Below are 23,243 nucleotides of genomic sequence, written 5' to 3' on the forward strand. Positions count from 1 at the left end.
GTGTGAAGATGAACGGAGGTCTTACGGGTGTGGAACGACATTAGGGTGAGGAGTTAATGAAAGAAATATCATTTTTGGGTAAACTAAACCTTTAAACATCTGACTTATTCAGAACATTTGATCGTCAGTGTATAAAATGTTATTTAGTACTAAAAAGCCCCCAAAAAACTGAATCAGGGTCCAAAATTAACACAACAAATACAATATAGATTCAATAAAAAAATTAAATAAAGTAAAAACTCAAAACTACAAAAATGGCAGCGTGATCCTCTTTGATGTAAGTGATTCAAATAAATTATAATATTACCAATAATAATTTAAAAAGGTCAATAAATTAACTAAATTCCCTTATAAATGGCAAAACTTTTCTTTTTAAATGTTTCTTTTGAGATTTAATATACATTAGAAGTTGAAGCTCACGAGGGTTTGTAACAAATCCAAAATGTACACACTATAAAAATAACTACAGAAAATCTTACCCTTCCTTTCTTTCTCAGAAAATACAAAATGCCAAGCAGAAGAACAATCAGGATGATGATGATGACCAACATGATGATGCCTGTCAAAAACATGACGATCTGTTGCTGTGGTTTTTGGTTTATAATGGGACATTGTTTAAATGTAAAAACTGATTAAATGAGTCACAGTAAAGATCGAGACAGGAAGAGAGGATGTGTTAGGCAGAATAAAGCTCACCTCCGGTGTACGATCCTGAGTCTGAAACAGAAGAAAGCTCACGTTACAGCAAACCAACAAACACCTTATCAGACAATCTTTAAATAATAAAAGCTTTGGTGTGTTGTGGCTATGCATTGAAGTGTGTTTTAATAAAACAAAGAGAGAGAGAGAGAGAGAGAGAGAGAGAGAGAGAGAGAGAGAGAGAGAGAGAGAGAGAGAGAGAGAGAGAGAGAGAGAGAGAGAGAGAGAGAGAGAGAGAGAGAGAGAGAGAGAGAGAGAGAGAGAGAGAGAGATTTTGCTGTTGTGGTATAAGAGTATGTTCAGAAAGCAAACCTGCAGAAATGTACGCCCCCACACACACACGCGCACACACACACACACACACACACTTCAAACCGCTCATATCTGACACATTACACTTTCAGAGCTGCCATTTTCTCAGTGTTAGCGACGCCCTGTACGGTTTAGTATACATTCACACAATTACACATTTGTTCATAAGGTGTAAAATTCACAAAAAGAAGTACTTAATAATTGATTTTGACAGAGTTTAACACAAAGTTTGAAACATAGAATAGGACTCATTGCTACCGATAGTCTCTTCTGTGCACCAAGACTTTATTTGATAAAAAATACAGTCAAAATTGTGAAATATTATCATTTAAAATAACTGATGATTATGTGAATATATAGTAAAGTGTGATTTATTCCTGTGATCAAAGCTGAGTTTATCATCATTACTCCAGTCTTCAGTCACATGATCCTTCACTAATCATTCTCAGATGAGGATCTCATTCACATTTATGAGTTGAAAACAGATGTGCTGATTCAGATTTAGGTGGAAAGCAAAAGATATGCGTCAGAAGGATAAAAAAGAAAACAACAACAACCAAGGATGCATTAAATTGATCAAACGTGACATTTCAAATTATTTCGGGTCTTCTCTAAAAAATGCTGGATTGTTTTAACCCAGTGTTGGGTCAAATATGGACTAACCCAGCGATTGGGTTGTTTTAACTCTGCGGTTGGGTTAAATATTTGCTTAAGACAACCCAATCGCTGCGTTAAAACAACCCAATTGCTGGGTTAGTCCATATTTGACCCAACATTGGGTTGTTTTTTACCCAGAATTTTTTAAAAGTGAACTTTCTAATTATCGAAAAATCTTGGAGGAAAAAAAAATCAAGATTTTCACAAAAACATGAAGCATCAAAACTGTTTTAAACATTGATAATAAGCACCATTATTAATAATTGAGTAGTAATAATAATTTATCAAAATTGAGCATCAAATCCTTAGTGAAGGATCTCGTGACTCTGAAGACTGGAGTAATGATGATAAATTCAGCTTTGATTACAGGAATAAATTACACTTTACTATATATTCACACAGAAACAGGTATTTTAAAATCGAATAATATTTCAAATTTTTACTGTACTTTTTTATTTAAATAAATGGAGGCTTGGGGAGCAGAACAGACTTATTTTAATATATATATATATACACAAGATGAATTATATTCCAAATGTTTGCCTGTAAATGTGTAAATTTATCAGACTGAAGTCATTCTGAAGCTCTAATGCACCTTTTTACAATATTTCTGAAAGTTATTTGTATGTTGTGCATGTAAACAAAAATCTCCCTATCTTGAGCGGGTTTAGCGCTCAGACTCTGAGTAAAGCTGCACAACAGAACGTCATACTGATTAACAGGCATTTAGTCTAATAAATACTACAGTAAAAAGACTACAGCTTCCACTGCCCATAATAACCACCTAAAAATGGCTAGATTTCAAAACCCTTCAAACTTTTAATATTATGACGTTTCTCCCACCGTTTTTCCCCTCAGAAGTATTCTGATTGGCGTTGGTGGTCATGGGATGGGCGGTCGAAGGGGTCCCTTTGGTGGACTTTGTGCCAGATACAGGCACTAAAATTTCTTCTTCGAAGGTGTCTTCATAGCTCGCATTTGTAGAAGGTTCAGACGAATAATAATAATTTGAATTAGGCTTTGTGAAATTTTTAAATGGTGCTGATTGAGCTGTTGTCACAGTAGTGTTCGAGTCGGATGTGTTTGATATTTCAATAGTGGTCCTCTCTGCAGAAGATGGCGATGGCGTCGAGAACATCCCATAATTACACACGAGAAGAGCAGCTGAAAATATAATCAAAGAGGACAAAACATAATAAACACATTTCCTTAATTTGATTTAGGCAGGAAATAAAAGAAGATATATACTGTAAAAAAAAAAGTCACAGCCTGAAATTTTTAAGTACAATCGACTTGTATGTTTAAGTTATTTCAACTTAGATTATGTTAAACTTACTTTAAAAAATGAGTTGCATCTTATAAAACATTTCTTAACTTATTTTGATGAGTTAAAACAATGTAAAATCACATGTTGTAATAACTTATTTAATTTTTTTACAGTGTATAAGACAACATGTGATTTTACATTGTTGTAACTGATCAAAATAAGTTAAGAAATGTTTTTTATAAGTTATACAAGATGCAACTCATTTTTTAAATTCAGTTTAACATAATCTACCGGTAAGTTGAAATAACTTACACTCTAAAAAATGCTGGGTTGTTTTAACCCAATGTTGGGTCAAATTTATTTTAATTCTGCGGCTGGGTTAAATATTTGCTTAAGATAACCCAATCGCTGGGTTAAAACAACCCAACTGCTGGGTCAGTCCATATTTGACACAACATTGAGTTGTTTTTTACTCAGAATTTTTTAGAGTGTAAACATACTGTGACTTAAAAAAAAATGTATAGTGTATATAGACACACACTCTTTTAAAATAAAGTTCTTTATTGGCATCAATGGTTCCATTAAGAACCTTTAATTTAAATGACATCTTTTACATTCCAAAAAAGGTTCTATATAAAGATTCTTCAGATTTTTAGAATGTTCCTCACGCAAATTTTTTTCCAGAACTGAACACTGAAAGGTTTGAGGAACCAAAAATGTTTAGCTTTTTTTGTGGAAAAACCTATATTTTTGGAACAGTTGTAAGTTCTAAAAGTAGGTTTCAAACACATACACACGCGCGCGCTAGCGAGCGAACACACGCACACACACACATTAAAGGTTTATTCAATTCAGCATCTAATATGTTTATGACATCGCAACAACCATACTAGGAGTAATAAAAACGGACACAAACGAGACGATGTTATATTTCATTCATCAACTTCATTTTAAGATCTCATGGCTTCAGATGCAAATATGAGCACATTATTGAGAGATGTCTGGAAGTTGTTCCTCAAGAGACATGCTTGAGAAGCAAAATGTTCATTAAATCTCTTTGCTTCTGAGGAAAATATTTGAGATATTTAGGAAATCTCGTTGACTATGGGAAAACAGTCACAAATGGATACAGGAAGATATTTTCTGAACTTATTTTCAGAAGTTCAAAGCCAATGATTAAAACAAAACCAATATTATTCTCAGTTTTAAGTCGAGTTCAAGCCAGATCTTCCTTAAACAATATCTGATGTAAAGCTATACTCACCAAAAATGTGTAAAAATACCCAGTAAGAGCACATCTTTCCGTCTGGTCTTCAAACGTGATAGTAACAGTCCAGCTCCACCTAAAGTGAGTTTCTGTTCTGACACTTTGAAACATGCAAACCACAAGAGGGCCTAAACAGGATGCCTGCAGCTCACACACACACACACACACACACACATGCAAACGTGTCGTGCACTTTTACTTACCATTCAGAGGAAGTGCAAGTGTAACTACGAGCACTAATGCAAGATGTGACATCATATCATACATTATCATTAAAGATAATAAAACCGATCTATATTCCTTACCTGATGGATTGCCTCTAAATATGTTTTTATGTGGTTACAGCAAAAATAAGCTATAGGTGTTTAATATTTTGTTTAATGTTTGGGTGCCAGTATGGTTGCATGTCACTATCAGACTTAAATCACATGAGCAGAATTAAATAACAAGACACATGTAAAGTTTAATGGATTGTTTTGTTGTTTGCAAAATCAATCGATGCATGCTGCGATCCAGTTTGTGTACACTGCTCTTATTTTTTGCTGAATAGCAACCCCTGGTGGACACTTGCAAACTTCTCCAAGAAGTCCGACAAAAGGGGGCACTATAAGGGGGTCGAGTCATCTTACAGTTTTTCTCAGTCGCTTTGGTACATTTTTCAGATCAGAATTGAAATTCTCAAAGCTACCTGTTCAATTCTCACATCATTGTGTCACTTGTGCATATTAAAAAAGCAGTTTCTCATTTCTTTGAACAAGTTGCAAATGCTTTGGTACATCCATGCCAATGATTATGTCCAATTCTCTGCTGTTTCCTACATTATCAGTTGCTTATGTCATGTTGATCAGAATGTATTATATTGGGTCTCTGTTCAATAGTCTCACCCTCATATCACCCTCGTCCAGGCAAAGTAACTATTTTTGGAGCCAAAAATAGAACTAATTGTAAAATATTTTTTTTTCAGCTTAGATAATTTCTATGAGGTGTCCAGAACAACATACTAAAAGTCCTAAGAAATCCTAGTTGAGGAAATATGTTAAATTCTCATCAATCCGAGATGTGTGCCAGTAAGGCCAAACAACAATGGACCCCCAATGGGGCTATTTTTTTCCTTTACTCCTATCAAAATGAAACTTTACACAATGAAAATACACATGAAAAGTACTTTTTTTTGTTTTACAAGTTTCTATGAAAATGAATTTAACTATGCAAATCAGCTATTCACTAATTGAATATGTCCAACATACACCCAAATTCCTTTACTTCTACCACAATAAAACTTTACACAATGAAAGTCTACATGAAAAGTAAAACATTTTGTATTAGAAGTTTCTTTGAAAATGAATTTGAATTTGCAAATTAGCAATATACTAATCGAATATGCTCAAAATACTCCCTAATGGGCTTATTTTATCCTTTACTCCTATCACAATCACACCTCACACAGTGAAAGTATACATGCATGAAAAGTAAAAATTTTGTTTTCCAAGTTTCTTGGGAAAATCAATTTTAAATATGAATCCAATGAGCTCAACGCTATGCCTAACTGACTTATGGCCAAGAAGCCATAACGGTACAAGTAGAAAAAACAGGGCCCAAATATCTAAAACATTCATGTCCATATAGTAAGTTAACCTAAGGTTATGTCGTAAAACGCTACTTTGCCTGGACTACAAGTTATCATAATATGTCAAAAATATTTCTATACTTACTATATTTCCATTCTAAATCTGTCCTGAATTGGTAAATTGCTTCCAGGTGAATTTTGACTTTTTCTAACGAAGGTGCTTCTCATGAAACATCAACTAGCAGATTTGGCATACAGCTCATGAAAACCCAAAATTCCTATATGAAATATATGAAAGTTTAATTTTTATCATTACATTATGGAAAATAATACACTTTATCACAATATGCTAATTTTCTTTTTTTAGAAGGACCTGTATATATATTTCTACAGCACCACGTGTACAGTTTTTCCTATGTTCACATTTCTTCTTTAGGTTTTTGTGTGTGTGTGTGTGTTATTCAGTGCTGTCTTCTCATTTCTGTATCTCAATGACATGTTCTGTCAATAAAATACAGTACAAACAGTATGAGTGTAAATTTGAATCTTTTTCATTCTCTTGCAAATACACTCACACACACACTAAGATGTAACTTACAATTGACAATAATTGTCATCAAAACTTTAGCCGTAGTTTCCATCAGAACATCCTCCAGAGTAAACTGTTATAATGACAACATGACTAAACAATTTGAGTCTTATCCGTACACTATGACACCAGGACTTGTTATTCTGATGGCACTGACATGTTCATTGACACAGATATTTACTTTTGAGAGAAGGATTTTGAGGAAGAGAGAGGCTTTTGCAGGTTATCCATGGGGTTTGCTATTTGTACAAACTGTTTTGAGAAATGCACTTACTGTTTTGCAAATTGTGAGTTTGATTCGAGCGACTGTGAAAAACTGTAATGTAGAGAATGAATATCAAACCTTTTACAGTCATATTGTAAATACAATTGTTAGGTTATTTCAACTTAATTGATGCTAAACTGACTTTGAAAAATGAGAATCGGACAGCCAGTTGCAGCCAGTCCTTTGGTTCATTAGGAATGGCTGGCCAGAGTATAAAGCAAGCACACCTGAGGCCATCCAAGAGTATTTTCAGGTGAGAGGGGAGCTCTCTGAGTTTCAAGGCTCAGTCGTAAGAGGCAAACGTATATTTATTCCTACCTGTATAAGGAAAGAAATCCTGTATAGGATCCATAATGGTCATCAAGCCCTACACAGGTGGTGTGAAAGGGCTAAGTGCACATTCAGTATGGTGGCCTAACATCTCTCAGGACTTTAAACAACATGTGCAGGGGCGCTACTGCGTCGAGATGAGGGTCAAATGGATCAAACCGTTGATTCCAAGCAAATTACCCCTATAGGGAGAATATAGCTGTGGACCTGTGCGAACACAGTAAGTGTCAGGTAATATCAGATTATTCCTCCAGATACATTGAGATCCTGTCACTTCCTGCTCCCTCTACCAGCTAAGTGATTGGAAAACTCAAAGCTACCTTTGCACGTTTTGGAAACGCACGTGAGGTGAGAAGTGACAATGGCCCACAGTTTTCTAGTAAAATAATTCAGAGATTTTAGTTGTGAATACAACTTTGTTCATGTTACATCCTACAGAGCAATGGCCATGCAGAAAAGACCATACAGGCGGCCAAGAATTTATTGAGACAAAGACCATCTTCTGGCTCTTATCTCTTATAAGACTACACTGTAAAAAATCTGTAAAAATAGGGCACAATGTACTGTATAAATATGAAGGAATTTTCCATATTGTATTTCTCTTTTTTACAGGTATTTTACCCGTATTTTGAATTACACATTGCATAAGTGTGTATTTCATGGGTCAATGAACATTTCCATAAAATTACTGGATAATGTACTGGCAGAAAAAGTACATTTTCCATTTTTAGTTATACAGTGTACTACCAGAATCCACGGGGTTCAGTCCAGCAGAACTACTCATGGGGCAGAGGAATAAAACCACACTCCCAACACTGGAAGAGAACCTGACACCTGCCTGGCCAGACATTGAAAAAGTGAGAAGTGCTGATGCACTGGCAAAAGGTAAACCAATATTCATCTACAACCGCAGAAATGGAGTAAGAATCAAGGAGATGCTGTCCATGACTGGCAGGGACGTGCACAGGATTTTGAGGGGCAGTTGCTCTGACCTAAAAAAGGGCCCCCACCAACCGAAAAAACCCCCCTCATCATCTGTCCAATTACACATTATTGTTATTGCCATTATCATTATTATTTCAATGCCCCCTAGTGGTATTTATTTTCTGCTCAGGAAAAATATTATAGGTGGGGCTATTTTTTTGCAGGGGGGTCTGGGGGTTTCTCCCCCAAGATTTGTATTTATTTCGTAGATGTGATTTCCTGCATTATGGTGCGTTTGAGGCCATTTCCCTTGCCGAAACCAATAAAATAACTCAAACCAGTCAATATCAATAGTCTAATAAAAAAAGGCAATATTAACCGTTTGTTATACCTTTCCGACAACGTTAAGTCTCACCCGACAACCGCGGTGCCGCTCATGCAGGCTCAGCCAAGGCGGTTAGAAGGAATTTGGGGGCCCCAAGCAAAATGGACATGGCTAACTTTCTACAGATAAACGGGTAATGATTAAAAAATGTTTGTAAAACTTTAAGAAACCATTTTTAAAACATCTATAAACATTACATAGATAGTCAGACCAAATATTCCTAACACTTTGTTAAGGGTTACTAGTTGGTTTGTAAACTGTCTATAAACATTATCTGGATGGTTATTATAAAGTTGCAACAGATGACTATAATACCTTGATAAATAGTTAATAAACAGTAACAGTAAAACATGTGGGTTGTCCTGATACTGTACTTCAAAATGCAACAGTGTAAAAATTGCCACACAGAATAAAGTAACTGTTCAAGATCCATTGGTAACTTATAAAAATAATATCATATTTGCATAAACTGTTACTATATCCCGACACTAGCACATTAAGATAATGAAAATGCTATATAGCATGCTATATTAATATAGCATGCTATATTAACTATTCCAGGTTATTTATGCATTGCATAAAAATAGTTAGTATAGCATGCTATGCCACTTTCATCAAAACCTATTACAAAGCTATAGCAATTTTATTTCATTAAATACGATAAACAGTTATTCTGGAACAGATCTGCGTCTTCCTTATCCCGTTAAAAAACATATTACAGTATGTAACCATATTCCGTCCGTTCGAAAAAAAATGTTGCACTAACTGTTCATTACAAGCAGCATTTGCCGTCAGGCAGGTAACGTTAGCAAACATAAATATATTTTTGCTAGCCTACCTGCTGCAAAATTACACCATATTTGTACAAATAGAGCTATTTTATATAGTGAAATTTATCACTTACCACTATCTTGTTTTTTCTTTTTTCTTTTCTGGCTTCCTAAAGCATAATTCCGCTTCATGATCGCCGAGGAGGTTTTGTATTTTGCCGGCAGCAGAGATCGTGTGGTTGGGTGGCTGTTGTCAGCGATGACTGAGAGGGCCCCCATGAGGGGAATTCCGATAACAGTGTCATTGCACTTTACTGCATTGACTATCAAAGGGGCGCTCAAGTTTGTCGTTGCATTTTATTCTTAACCTGTCGTTGTCTTGAGGCCCCAGGCCAGCTCGGGGCCCCAAGCAATTGCTTGACTTTCACTTTCGGAAGGGTACCCGAATATGGAAGTGAATGAGGCTTTGCGATTTTTTTTTTTTTTGTATCTAGGCCTACGTGAAAATCTGTATCCATTGTACGATTTTTTAATTTATTTTTTTCCACCTCGGAAGGGCAACGTGAGTCGAGAAGGGCATATGGGCAGTTGCCCGGGCAACCTGAGCAACCCCCCTGTCCACGGCCAGTGTTGGGTAAGTTACTCTAAAAAAGTAATTAATTACTAGTTACTAATTACATCTTCAATAGTGTAATTAGATTACTGTACAAATTACTCTCGCCAAAAAGTATTTAATTACTTATTACTAATTACTTTTTAATTACTTTCTAAATCCTATATCAACCTTGAGTTTAGCGATTCAAGGTTAGACATGAAACGGCTCTTTTAATTAATTCAAATACATAAAATAAAACTAAATGAATTACTCTTATTAACTGACCAAAGTATTACAAATGTGAGAAGGAGACATAAAAACATGCATTTTAAAGTTAGACTTTAAATGTTGATGTTAAGTCCACTATTGAATTATGTATAATTATATTTAGTATTTAGTTCAATTACATCAGAAGTAACTGCAATTAAATTACAGAAAAAATAAAAGGTATAACAGCTTCTCTTGCCTCATGCGCCATTTTTTTCTTCTTCTGTTTCCAAGGAGTAAGCACCTTTGGTGATAGAAATGATTGTAAATTAGCATATACCATATACTGTAAAAACGGTGTATGGTCCACCATGCTTTGTATACATCTATAGCTACCGCAGTTCCTCGCGCTCAGGCGGTTTGGCATGACTTTGACTAAAAGGTTTTCAGCTCTGAAACTTACAGGATATTCTAGTGCTGCATTCACATGCTCTCTGAATTATCGTAAATACAAGTTTCCTAGGTAAAAATTGCACATGAACGCCCTCCCATTTTAAAATTTGAATGGTATAAGCTCGTAATCACGAATTCAGAAGTGGGAATTTCCAATAGCAAATGAAGGCGGCATTATATCACGATGAACTTTTATACCAAAGGCTGAATGATTGATTTCTCAATTCATGACCCCTTTAAGAACTACATTGCTTGACAATTTTTTTTTTGTGAGTCATCATCAATAGGATTACACTTTTGTGTCAGTGTGTAAAACCTTCCCGAGCATGTGAATAACCATTTTCTAAGTAAGGGATAATGTCCACCCAGCCGGTTGTTATCGCAGAATAAACCCCGGCAGAGTGATCAGGACCCCGACGCGAAGCGGAGCGTTACTCTGAAGGGGTTTATTCTGCGATAACAACCGGCTGGGTGGACATTATCCCGCTTATTACACGGCTACTAGTCTCAAATAAATTAGACACAAAATATTATCTTGAGATTAAACATTTGATTAGCTCTTACGCAAAGCTTCTGCAGAGAAAAACAGTTCCAAACTGCTTTAAGCCTTTATCTATTGCTGCTAAATGCTGAGAATGAATGCTGAAAGGGTTAGTTCACCCAAAAATGAAACCAAGCCTATGATTTACTCACCCTCAAGTCATTATAGGTGTTTATGACATTCTTCTGTCAGACAAATACAATAGGAGTTATATTTAAAAAGTCCAGGCTAACGTTAATCCCAGCAGTAGTTGTAGTTGTGTTTGAAGTCCATAAAAAATGCAGCTGTCCGTCAAATAACGTGCTCCACACGACTCCGATGGGTTAATAGAGCCTTCTGATTCCAATCGATGCGTTTGTGTAAGAAAAATATCTATATTAAAAACTTTATAAAGGAAACCCGCCTTGAAGTCTTCCATTGTAACCCACGGCTGTTTAAGCCACAAGATGGCGCCAGCGTTAAGCACAGAAGTAGTACCGGTCAAGATAACTCGTAGTACCCGGATGAGCGGGAGTTATCTGGAAATAACATACCGCTGGAATGCGCGATTGACCAATCAGAATCAAGTATTTCACAGAGCAGTGTAATAAGTAAGGGATAATGTCCACCCAGCCGGTTGTTATCGCAGAATAAACCCAACAGAGGACCCCGACGCGAAGCGGAGCATCACTCTGAAGGGGTTTATTCTGCGATAACAAATAATTATTAGACACAAAATATTGTCTTAAGATTAAATATTTTATTAGCTCTTACGCAAAGCCCGTCTGATATACTTACCCATATGAGCGGTTGTTATCTGGAAATAACATACCGCTGGAATGCGTGATTGACCAATCAGAATCAAGTACTTTCACAGAGCCGTGTAATAACAGTTTATAAGCCCCGTAAAGCAGTGATTTATAGAACAGCACCTCCACATCACATCAACATCAGAAACCTCATGATCTCAACTGCTTCCACTTTATTATAATCCCACTAGCGGTTGAGCGTGGAATATTTAGTAGTGAGGAAATGTCAGGAATGGACTTATTGCACAGGTGTCAACCAATCACGGTACCACGCTTGAGTTCACTGAGCTCCTGAGAGCGTCCCATTCTTTCACTAATGTGTGTAGAAGCAAAAGTGTTTGATTTATACACCTGTGGCCATGGAAGTGATTGACCTGACCTGAATTCAATGATTTAAAGGGGCGTCCCAATACTTTTGACAATATAATGTATCAAGATCCTGTTCCTGAACCCGCTGTCACAAGTGTTGAGGAACGTTTTGTTCCGTATCGAGGGATTGAGAATGCAGAGCATCAGAAAGATCCTGTATGGGTAAGACTTTCAGTGTTTAACAGCAGCTTAATTTCAGCTGTGACGTGTTCATGCACTTTAGATTGGTTTAGAAACATAGATTGCACTGCATTAAATATGATATTTAAAGAGTGAACAGCTTCCAGAGAGTTGATATCGTCTTTCTGTGTGTCAGTGATGTGGAGAAGCTTGCGACGGTTCCACTGATGGAGAAGTTTGTTCCCACCGTCTCCGGCTCTCAGAAGCTCCTGGCATTTGAATCACATTCAATCACTATTACTCACCCTGTTAAAATCCATGTGGTAGTGGTCTATCGTCCTCCAGGTCACCTGGGTTACTTCTTGGAGGAGTTGGATGTGTTACTTTCTAACTCAAGATGGTACTCTTCTGGTGACTCACTAGTTGACTTCAACATCCATCTTGAAAAAAACCTGGCCACGGACTTCAGCACTCTACTGACCTCCTTTGACCTTAAGTTAGTATCTACTACGGCTTCTCACAGATTAGGTAACCAATTAGACCTCGTCTACACACGCAACTGCTCTATGGACAACACTTTAGTTACTCCATTACACACCTCAGACCACTTTCTCATCACTCTTAACCTCATACTGACTCCTGATACAACACGCACTCCTACACAGATTTGCTTTCGGCGTAATCTTCGCTCACTCTCTCCCTTTTGCCTATCCACTATGGTTTCATCTTCACTCCCTCCACCTGCTCAGTTCTCAGCACTGGACACTAACAGTGCTACTGACACTCTTTGCTCCACTCTAACATCCTCCTTAGACAGTTTTTGCCCCCTTTCATCCAGACCAGCCCGCCCCACCCCATCTGCCCCCTGGCTGTCTGATGTTCTCCGTGAACATCGCTCTGGACTCAGGGCGGCAGAGAGGAAATGGCGGAAATCTAAAAACTATACTGACCTTACCTTGTATCAGTCTTTCTTTCTCTACAAATGTCTCCACTGCTAAAACAACATACTACCACAACAAAATCAACAATTGCTCTGACTCTCGTAAACTCTTTAAAACATTCTCCTCTCTCCTTTGTCCTCCCCCTCCTTTATCAATTCTTACAGCTGATGACTTTGCATCATTCTTCACAAACAAAACCTCCTTCACCAGCAGACAGTTCTCCTCACCACAAACTGACACGCACATCTCAACAACTAACACTCATATGCTCCAATCCTTCTCTCTGCTCTCCTAGGTAAATCTCTGAATTTATACTTTCAATCACCCTACTGCCTGTCCACTTGATCCTATACCCTCTCACCTCCTTCAGGCTATTTCTTCTTCAATCACTCCTGCACTCACTCAGATTGTCAACACTTCTCTTCACACAGGAACCTTTCCCACAGCATTTAAGCAGGCTCGGGTAACCCCACTGCTTAAAGGCCCACTGAAGTGCCTTGAAACGCGCCAGATTATTCAATGTGTTGACGTGATTTCCCCTGAAACGGCTCCAGCTGTTAGCAGCTCCTCCCCTTTTTTGAAACAGCCAATAGTGTTTCATTAATATATAGTTTGACTTGAGCCTTTCTCTGTTTGGTAAAGCCAGTTTCCTCTAACCGTGTATCATCATAATCTCCTCCATATCGCTTTGAAATGCAGCATTCTGTGCAGAATTAAAATGGGTCGATATGTTTGTTGTCTGCACCGACTCGCGCATATGATCCACGCTGCGCTCTCGTGTCTGTAAGTCTAAATTTAGACCAGAGCCTTTGGGGTGTGTGTGTGTGTGTGTGTGTGTGTGCGCTGTGGTGCGGTGCTTGAAACTAACGTGAAAACAGACTTCATTCGCCTCAAATGAAAGCATATTTACACTGAATCATTTCATATCACACTGTATATTTTTGTATCTGAACCACATAAAAAATTTGATAAATCATGAAAATAGCACTATTTGGTATGTTTCACTGCGTCATCAGAAATAACACACACACAATTACCCAATATGCGTACAAAATCTTTTAATAATATTTTAATAAAGGTTGTCGAATCTCAAAAAAATGTCATTGTATTAACTCAAAATTTTAAGGCAACCAGGTAACTTTTTTTCTAAATAATTTTTTACAGTGTAGTGTGCTATGTGCCTTTCACCATGTAGAAATGAGTAAATGTGTGTGAACAACTGACCGATTTCAGCCGCTGCTTCAGCAGTGTAGGGGGCGGGCTTTAGATTCTAGAGAGCATTTGATTGGACAGAAGATTTGACGAGAAGGTGAAGTCTGCGATGATGTCATCAAAATCTGAGATTTGTTTAAACGGAAGTGAGAGACTGTACATTTTGAATGCTTATATCTCCTAAATGCAAATTTTGTCATAGTTTTGGAACATACCAGCTTATTCATAACTTTAAGGCTAACACAGTCATACTAAAAGCTAAAAAACTTCAATTTTGATTTCAGTGGGCCTTTAAAAAAACAACTCTAAATCCAACACTTTTAGAAAACTACAGACCAGTATCCCTTCTTCCTTTCATTGCAAAGACACTTGAGCAATTGGTGTTTAACCAACTCTCTATGTTTCTTGAACAGAACAACCTCCTGGACAACAACCAATCCGGCTTCAGACTGGCAAAAGCAGCTGCCAAATCCTCAATGCTCATCTTGCTGGATCTGTCTGCTGCTTTTGACACAGTTAACCATCAGATCCTCTTGTCAAATCTGAAGAAGATCAGGTCTTACCTCTCTGGTAGGTCCTACAGGGTGTCATGGAGAGGTGAAGTGTCTAAGTCACATCATCTAGCTACTGGGGTTCCCCAGAGCTCAGTGCTTGGACCACTTCTCTTCTCCATCTACATGTCATCATCAGGCTCTGTCATTCAGAAACACGGCTTCTCCTATCACTGCTATGCTGATGAAACTCAACTCTACTTCTCATTTCAACCAGATGATCCTACAGTCAGTGTTCGTATCGTTGCCTGTCTGACAGACATTTCTGACTGGATGAAGGAGCATCACCTTCAACTCAATCTTGCAAAGACAGAATTACTTGTTGTCTCAACCAACCCAGCACTTCATCAACATTTCTCCATTCAGCTTGGTTCATCGACCATAACTCCATCCAGAACAGCCAGGAACCTTGGAGTTGTGATTGATGACCAGTAAAACTTCACTGACCACATTACTGCAACAGCCAGGTCCTGCAGATTTGCTTTATACAACATTAGAAAGATTAGACCCTTCCTATCAGAACAGGCTGCACAACTCCTGGTTCAAGCTCTTGTTCTCTCCAGACTGGACTACTGTAATGCTCTTCTAGTTGGCCTTCCAGCATGCACTGTCAAACCTTTGCAACTAATCCAGAATGCAGCGGCGAGAGTGGTCTTTAATGAACCGAAGAGAGCGCATGTCACGCCTCTCTTCAGAGTCGTGACTGCACTGGTTGCCAATGGCTGCTCGCATCAAATTCAAGGCACTAGTTCTCGCCTACAAAGCAACCACTGGCTCTGCACCAATATACCTAAACTCACTTGTTCAGACTTACACACCCTCCAGAAGCTTGCGTTCTGCGAGTGAGCGACGCCTTGTGGTTCCATCCCAAAGAGGCATGAAATCGCTCTCACAGACATTTTCCTGGACCGTTTACAACTGGTGGAATGACCTGCCGATCTCAATTCGTGCTGCCAAATCTGTAGCCATTTTCAAAAAACATCTTAAGACACATCTTTTCCAACTGCACCTGACCAATACATAATAGCACTTAACAATCCAATTAAATTTTCTCCTTGTTTAAAAAAACAAAATTGTTTGTGTACTGTGCTCAATTAACTGAGACTTCTTACAGCGCCTTACATACAGTTTGTTTGTTTGCTTCTATTGCTCTCCTCGTTTGTAAATCGCGTTGGATTAAAGCACCTGCTAAATGATTTAATTTAATCTAGGATCAATTTTAAAGTACTATTACTTGTATAAATCACTCAATGACCTAGGACATTGCAGATATGCTGATTAAATACAAACCCAACAGATCACTCAGATCAGCAGGATCAAGTCAGTTAGAAATACCAAGAGTTCACTCAAAGCAAGGAGAGTCTGCCTTTAGCTATTATGCCAGCCGTAGCTGAACCAGCTTCCTGAACAGATCAGATGTGCTCCTACAGTCGACACATTCACATCCAGACTCAAAACACATCTGTTCAGCTGAGCATTTACTGAATGAGCACTGAGCCACCGTACGTCCGACTGATCGCACCTCATCTTATCTATGCATCATTTTTGTATTCTTTTTATAACTGCTTTAGTTTACCTTTTGTCACGTCTGGAACAAAAGAAAAGTAGTGCGAGGTCTCAAGTGCAGAAAATGATAGTTTATTACAAAATAAAACAACAAATGCAAAACAATACAACTAAACACATACCAGAAAGGGTCATGGGGAAAACGGCAGATGTAGACAGTACAACGACCTGACAAAGACTGAAACACAAGGATCTTAAAGGGATCCCCTGGTGTTGAGTCTTGTATGGCTTAATATAACATAAATGATGTCTCTTACTGAAATATGTAGTAGAAAACCCATGAAAGATCTACGTTATTTTAAAAAATCGATTTTATATTTGGACCATGGGCGGCGCCATTTTGTTTGTGTTCTAGGTTGATGACGTAGAATGGTTGCACTCCTCAATCAGCTGGCGTTACCCGTAGCTATTTTTACCACAACGCAACTCGAAAATTGTTTCAGAGTTAAACAAAACCAATGAATTGCTTTGTAATTGTACTTAAAACACACTCAAACATACATGTGCACACAAACTCACCTACACAAGTCACAAACAGATCGGCGGGCGCGCACACACACCTGACAGACTGCTCTGTCTCAATCGAGATGTTGGGCTGCTCAGTCTCCACGACAGGGGCTGAATCTGAAATCGACCCCCTATACCCTGAAATAGGGCATTATTTGAAGGGACGGCCATTTGTAGTGTTGTCCGACACCATAGTGGACATGTTCGAGTGCAGTCATTCAGTCTCACGCACCGCAATAACGAGTGTACAGCCGATTTACAACAGCTGTCCGACTTCACGCACTCGATCATCTTCATTCACTCCTTCAAGTTGTATTAGTGAACAACAGTAGCGAAAGTAATTTGTGTCTTAAAAGTGAAAGTTTAAAGATTGAGGTTAATTCACTGAGCTTGTGCTCAAACTTTAATGCACAAACCAATCCCATGCATCTTCACCAAAACATCCTGCCTCTCTTCCTCACGTTACCCTATCCCATCGTCCTACCTAGATATTTCCCTCTGCTGGTCACATTAGGCATTACAGTTAAACTACTGCATATCAACAGTCTATCTATGATATCAACACAGGGAATAGTGATGTATGCGCGCACGCAGTGCGTGTGTGTTCGCGCCGATCTGTTCGTGCCTCATATGTGTGTGTGTGTGTGTGTGTGTGTGTGTGTGTGTGTGTGTTCGCGCCGATCTGTTGGGGGGGGTGTGAGTCTGTGTGAGCGAGAGAGTTTGTGTCCACATGTATGTTTGGGTGCGTGAAGTCGGACAGCTGTGTGTAAATCGGCTGTACACTGCGGTGCAACGTGAGACTGAATGACTGCACTCGAACATGTCCAATATGATGTCGGACAACACTACAAATGGCCGTCCCTTCAAATAATGCCCTATTTCAGGGTATAGGGGGTCGATTTCGGATTCAGCCCCCGTCATGGAGACTGAGCAGCCCAACATCTCGATTGACACAAAGCAGTCTGTCAGGTGTGTGTGCCCGGCCGCTGATCTGTTTGTGTAGGTGAGTTTGTGTGCACATGTATGTTTGAGTGTGTTTTAAGTACAATTACAAAGCAATTCATTGGTTTTGTTTAACTCTGAAACAATTTTCGAGTTGCGTTGTGGTAAAAATAGCTACGGGTAACGCCAGCTGATTGAGGAGTGCAACCGTTCTACGTCATCAACCTAGAACGCAAACAAAATGGCGCCGCCCATGGTCCAAATATAAAATCGATTTTTTAAAATAACGTAGATCTTTCATGGGTTTTCTACTACATAATTCAGTAAGAGACATCATTTATGTTATATTAAGCCATACAAGTCTCAACACCAGGGGATCCCTTTAAAGCTGGGAATACACTGTGTGATTTCTGTACGATTTTAGCAAGGTTACCTACTCACACTGTACGAGTAGATCACATGTGATGTAAAGCCAAAGCTTATGATTTATGTCTGTCCAAGATACATCTACACATTACCACCACTTGGGCCGTCACACACCTCCACCTGCCAGAAACCATTAGAAAATCCAACGTGCTGAACCATCAGACGCCCACTAATGCATCCAGTGTTTCATACACACACTGCAGAGGATAAGTGTCACGGTTCATAAATTTACTGACTCATTCGCTCTCTGTGTATGTGTGTTGTGTGAGTGTTGGAGGCGTGGCCACTGATTGTTGTCTGATCAGATCATCAGCACCAGCTGCGGTTGATCAACTTGCTTACCCACATAGCAAAATTTGTCTGGCCCACCTCTGGGCCTCACCCATGCTTCAGTTCTGGCCCAGTTCTGGCTGGGTCCCCGGCCCAAAACTGGCCCTCACACTGAAAACAGACACAAACAATTTCCTTTGGCCCAGTGGTGGCCCACACCCTGTAAAATGACTCCTATTTATTGTGTTGGCCCAGATCTGGTCCACACCCTGTAAAACGACTTGTATTGTTTTATGTGGCCCAGGTCTGGCCCAGCCACTGTAAGACAGATCTGGCTGAGAGTCGGCTGGGTCCCCGGGCCAGATGTGGCCCAGAAACTGGCAATTGAAACACAAATTCAACCATTTAAAAAGATTAAGGATTATTATAAATGAACAAATACACTTTAATAATATAAACACATTAACAATGAACAAATCACTATACTATTAACATTTATTAACAACATTTTTTTAAATCGCAAAATAACAAAACAATTTAATATATATTAAAAGAAAAACATCATTCTCTTTTACACACAAACTCTGTCACTCTCTTTAACACTAAATCATCTCCTTTTGCACAAGTTAAGTCACCTTTAAATATATAACACTTTATACTGTAAAAAACTGTTTCAAAGCAACTTTACAGGGAGAAAAAGGAAAATTATGCAAACAGAGTTCAATTTGGCTGTAAAGCAGTAATAGTTTGAAGACAGCTGAAGTCAGTTCAATGACAATAACTGTAAAGTTCATCAATTATAAAAAGTTAATTTCAACTATAAAGTAGCTCTGGAGAAAGCAGTGATGTCAGGCCAGGCCAGCTTTACATCCAATAGTGTCAGTGCAGTCACAATAATATTGTTGAAGATTAAGTGTCCTAACCAAGCAAAGAGGCGACAGTGGCAAGGAACTCCATCAGGTGACAGAATGGAGAAAAACAAAACAGGCTCAGTTGGGGTGCCAGTTGTCCACTGGCCAAACAAACGAACATGGTGTGGTTCCAGGCAGTTGAAGATGGCCATTTGGGCCTGTATACAGGTCTTTGCTGAGGAGGATCTGTTGTGGACTGTTGTGTCAACGAGGTCTCCACTGGCGGTTTGTTTCGAGGTCTGGTCTGACATTCAGGGCTACACTGTGGTCATCTTAGGGTGCAAGTCCACCATCTGATCTGGATATGGACTAGATCCGGCTGACTACAGTAACCTTGTGATAAGAGACAGATTAATATTAGTGTAGATGCCATTACTCTTACGAAGTAACAAGTACATTTTCTGTTGATAGGAAGTGTTTCTGGTTCTTGTTGACCTAATTTATGGAGCAATGTGATAGTGTGTTATGTTTATGCTAGGTTAAAGAGATTCCTCTTTAATATGGATTTAAACTGAGTGTGTATAGGAAGATTTACCTTGCGTTTTCTCAATCAGCTGCCAGTTGGAGGCTGAAGCCACCAGTTTACGAAGCCCTCGATCTCCATTTCAGCGGGATTAGCCATGACGGTTTCTCTGAACTGCATCTTTTCAATGAAGGAATACATGTGTCATTATTAAATCTTAAGCATGACAGTTTTTTTAAGTGCATAGGTAAGATAAATGTTGTTGCCAGAGTTAATGCAGCAGTTTATATCATTTACACTTTACAATAAGTTAACATGTGTTAACTAACTAAAAATTAGCAAAATATTTGTTACAGTATTTATTAATCTTTGTTAGCATTAATCAATAAAAATACAACTATTTAAATGTTTGTTCTTGTTAGTTCACAGAGCACTAATTTTAATAAATACAACTTTTCATTTAAATAATTAGTAGGCTACATGTTGAAATTACCTAAGATTAATAAATGCTGTATGTGCTTTCTAGTCTATGTTAACTAATAATAGTCAACAAATCAAAGCATATTGTATTGTTACCAAAATATCTGTAAAGTGTTGGTGTCGAATTCTGAACGTTATATGAAACTTCAGTTTGTTCGCTCATGATTTTAGTAATAGTAATGATTTTAGTTAGATTCACAAACAGACTCTTTTGAAAGTTTAGTGAAATCACACAGAGCTGCCTGAAGAGATTAGTGGTCTAAAGCTAAATTCACTCGTTAAAAAACAAAATGGAATATATAATTTAATTAGCCAATGTACTCGATAGAGCTCAGCAGTTTTTCTAATAATAATAAATAAATAAATAGTACATAAGCTAACTTGTTAACGTTAACTTAAAAAGAGACCGAGTAGGCCTTCATCAACACTCCGTATCTGCGGGACCGAATTGGTTTCTCACATTACGCCATTATCATCGCAAAACATTAGATATTGAACAAACTATATTTGATCTTGTAATTAAACCATCAAACAACACTGAAACAATAAATGAATTAAATTACTTACTTGTTTTTCAGCTGAAATGATCCTGTCAAAAACGAAATGGTCTGCGTTGCAGGATCCTCCTCAGGATTTAACCGCCCAAACTTTTTCACACACGGCTGAATTTCTTAATTCCTGTAGTGGCCCGACTGTGACAAAACTAACTCGGGCCGAAGGTAAATACACGTCGCTACAGTGAGTATGAACCGGTTGAACCTGACACAAGTACAACTGCGTTCAGCCGATGCTGGCCCATAAAGAAAAAGCCGTCAGTCAGCCAACGCGGGTACAACTGCGTTCAGCCGATGCTGGCCCATAAATAAAAAGCCGTTGGTCAGCCAACGCGGGTACAACTGCGTTTAGCCGATGCTGGCCCATAAAGAAAAAGCCGTCAGTCAGCCAACGCGTGTACAACTGCGTTCAGCCGATGCTGGCCCATAAATAAAAAGCCGTTGGTCAGCCAACGCGGGTACAACTGCGTCCAGCCGATGCTGGCCCATAAAGAAAAAGCCGTCGGTCAGCCAACGCGGGTACAACTGCGTCCAGCCGATGCTGGCCCATAAAGAAAAAGCCGTCACTCAGGCAGATGTGTAAAAAACAGTCGGTATGGGTCTGGCCCATTATCATTTCACCGATGCCGACAGTGAGCCAACAGTGGCGCATTTCAGACGGAATCGGCCCAATTGTGCTTGCTATCTGGGTATCGGCCTGTGTTTATCAGATCGTGTGGTTAACTGCTTGTAAGGGACCAAGCAAGCCAAAGCACAAGGAACACCAGCTTTTGAATGAAAAAGCGGGTCTTTATTTTAACCCAAAAAGCATAACTTTACAAACTCATAATTTCCATATAACAAAACAACAACCAAAAAGAAAAGACAAACCAAACAGATGAGAAAGAAACAAACTAAAACAACAACCCCTCAACTGAACAAAGAAACTGCTTATAAAGGAAAAGATGGGCCCATTACAAATTAAGAGGAAAACCAATAAACTTTACATTTAACATTAAACATCAAATGAATCAAAATTTAACTCAAAGAAAGAAATGTATTCAATCAAGATCAAGGAAAGCAAAATTCAATCAAATATCATAAATATACAACTACATAAATCAATACATAAAGAAATCAAATTTTCTTTCTCCCCCGGGCAACCTCGGCAAATGGTAGATCCGGGCAGAACCAAATGGCTTAAATTCTGTTTCAACCAGACCTCTAATTTCTGTTGCACCAGGATGCTGCTGGAGCGGACCACGTTTGGAAGTCCCCACACCACGGGTAAACTTAAACTCAAAATAGAAATAAATGTAAATAACAAATACAACGTAACTAATTTGTGTGCACTACAAATCAGTAACAATGTATGTCAATGTGTTGTAAAATATAAACAAATGCAAACTTAATAAAAAGATTAATGACTATTGTCTGTCTTGTGTGATTATTTTTATACTGAAATAAATGATTGCAAAAGATTAATCTTAAATGAATAAATGTGGTTTGTATTGTGTGTGTTTGTGAGGTTGTGTGTGTGTGTGTTACCACTCTTTTGTGGCCACCACTCAGGCCCTCACATTTTCCCCCTCTTCAAGAATCTCGCCCGTAGAGCGAGATAGATAGTCAGCAGTAACGTTGACTTTACCAGGCACATGTTGAATCTTGAATCGGAATGGCTGCATAGCAAGATACCATCTCGTAATTCTTCCATTAGTATCCTTCATCCTCTCCAACCACTGCAATGCTTTATGGTCAGTCTCCAAAGTAAACTCACGGCCCAGTAGATAATATCGCAAGGAATCCAAGGTCCACTTTATGGCTAGACACTCCTTTTCTACTGTTGAATAACGTACCTCTCTCGGAAACAGTTTACGGCTGATGTAAGCAACTGGTCTTCTGTTCTCTGATGGTCCTTGCAATAGGACAGCTCCTAGTCCCCTCTCAGAGGCATCAGTCTGTACTATGAAAGGTCTACTGAAGTCAGGATTGTGAAGCACACTGTCAGCTGTCAAAGCTCCCTGGATGTCCTTGAAGGCTCTCAGTCTCTCCTCAGTCCACTGCAGTTTATTTGGACAACGTGCCCCCACCATGTCAGTTAGTGGCGCAGCCCTGCTGGAAAAGTTAGGGACAAAGCGATGGTAAAATCCAGCCATACCCAAAAAAGATCGCAAGTCCTTACGTGTCTGAGGCAACACACAGTTTTCCAAGGCTTGGACTTTCTTCACCTGTGGTCGCACAACACCCTGGCCAATGACATAACCCAGGTAGTCAGTCTCTTGTTTTGCCACAGCACACTTTTTGGGGTTGATGGTGAGGCCAGCCTTCTGAAGACG

General features: G+C 38.7%; 1 protein-coding gene and 1 long non-coding RNA gene across 2 annotated transcripts in view; both read right to left on the minus strand.

Annotated features, from left to right (window-relative positions):
- LOC137078319 (uncharacterized) overlaps nucleotides 1–4,325 on the minus strand; it is a 17,724-nt gene extending 13,399 nt beyond the window's left edge. The window contains exons 1-4 of the mRNA XM_067445505.1: nucleotides 4,200–4,325; nucleotides 2,512–2,832; nucleotides 697–717; nucleotides 480–559 (exon numbers count right to left, since the gene is read on the minus strand). Coding sequence (XP_067301606.1) covers nucleotides 480–559; nucleotides 697–717; nucleotides 2,512–2,832; nucleotides 4,200–4,233 — 456 coding nt within the window. The 5' untranslated portion in view covers nucleotides 4,234–4,325. The remainder of the gene's footprint in view (nucleotides 1–479; nucleotides 560–696; nucleotides 718–2,511; nucleotides 2,833–4,199) is intronic.
- A 14,886-nt stretch (nucleotides 4,326–19,211) lies between these two features.
- Nucleotides 19,212–21,304, minus strand: LOC137079185 (uncharacterized). Its single transcript, XR_010905412.1, has 3 exons — nucleotides 20,942–21,304; nucleotides 19,967–20,074; nucleotides 19,212–19,764 (listed from the first exon to the last, which is right to left on the minus strand). It is a non-coding gene; the product is annotated as an uncharacterized lncRNA (long non-coding RNA).
- Nucleotides 21,305–23,243: the final 1,939 nt, after the last annotated feature.

This window comes from Pseudorasbora parva, chromosome 6 (assembly GCF_024679245.1).
Source record: "Pseudorasbora parva isolate DD20220531a chromosome 6, ASM2467924v1, whole genome shotgun sequence".
Taxonomy (NCBI): domain Eukaryota; kingdom Metazoa; phylum Chordata; class Actinopteri; order Cypriniformes; family Gobionidae; genus Pseudorasbora; species Pseudorasbora parva.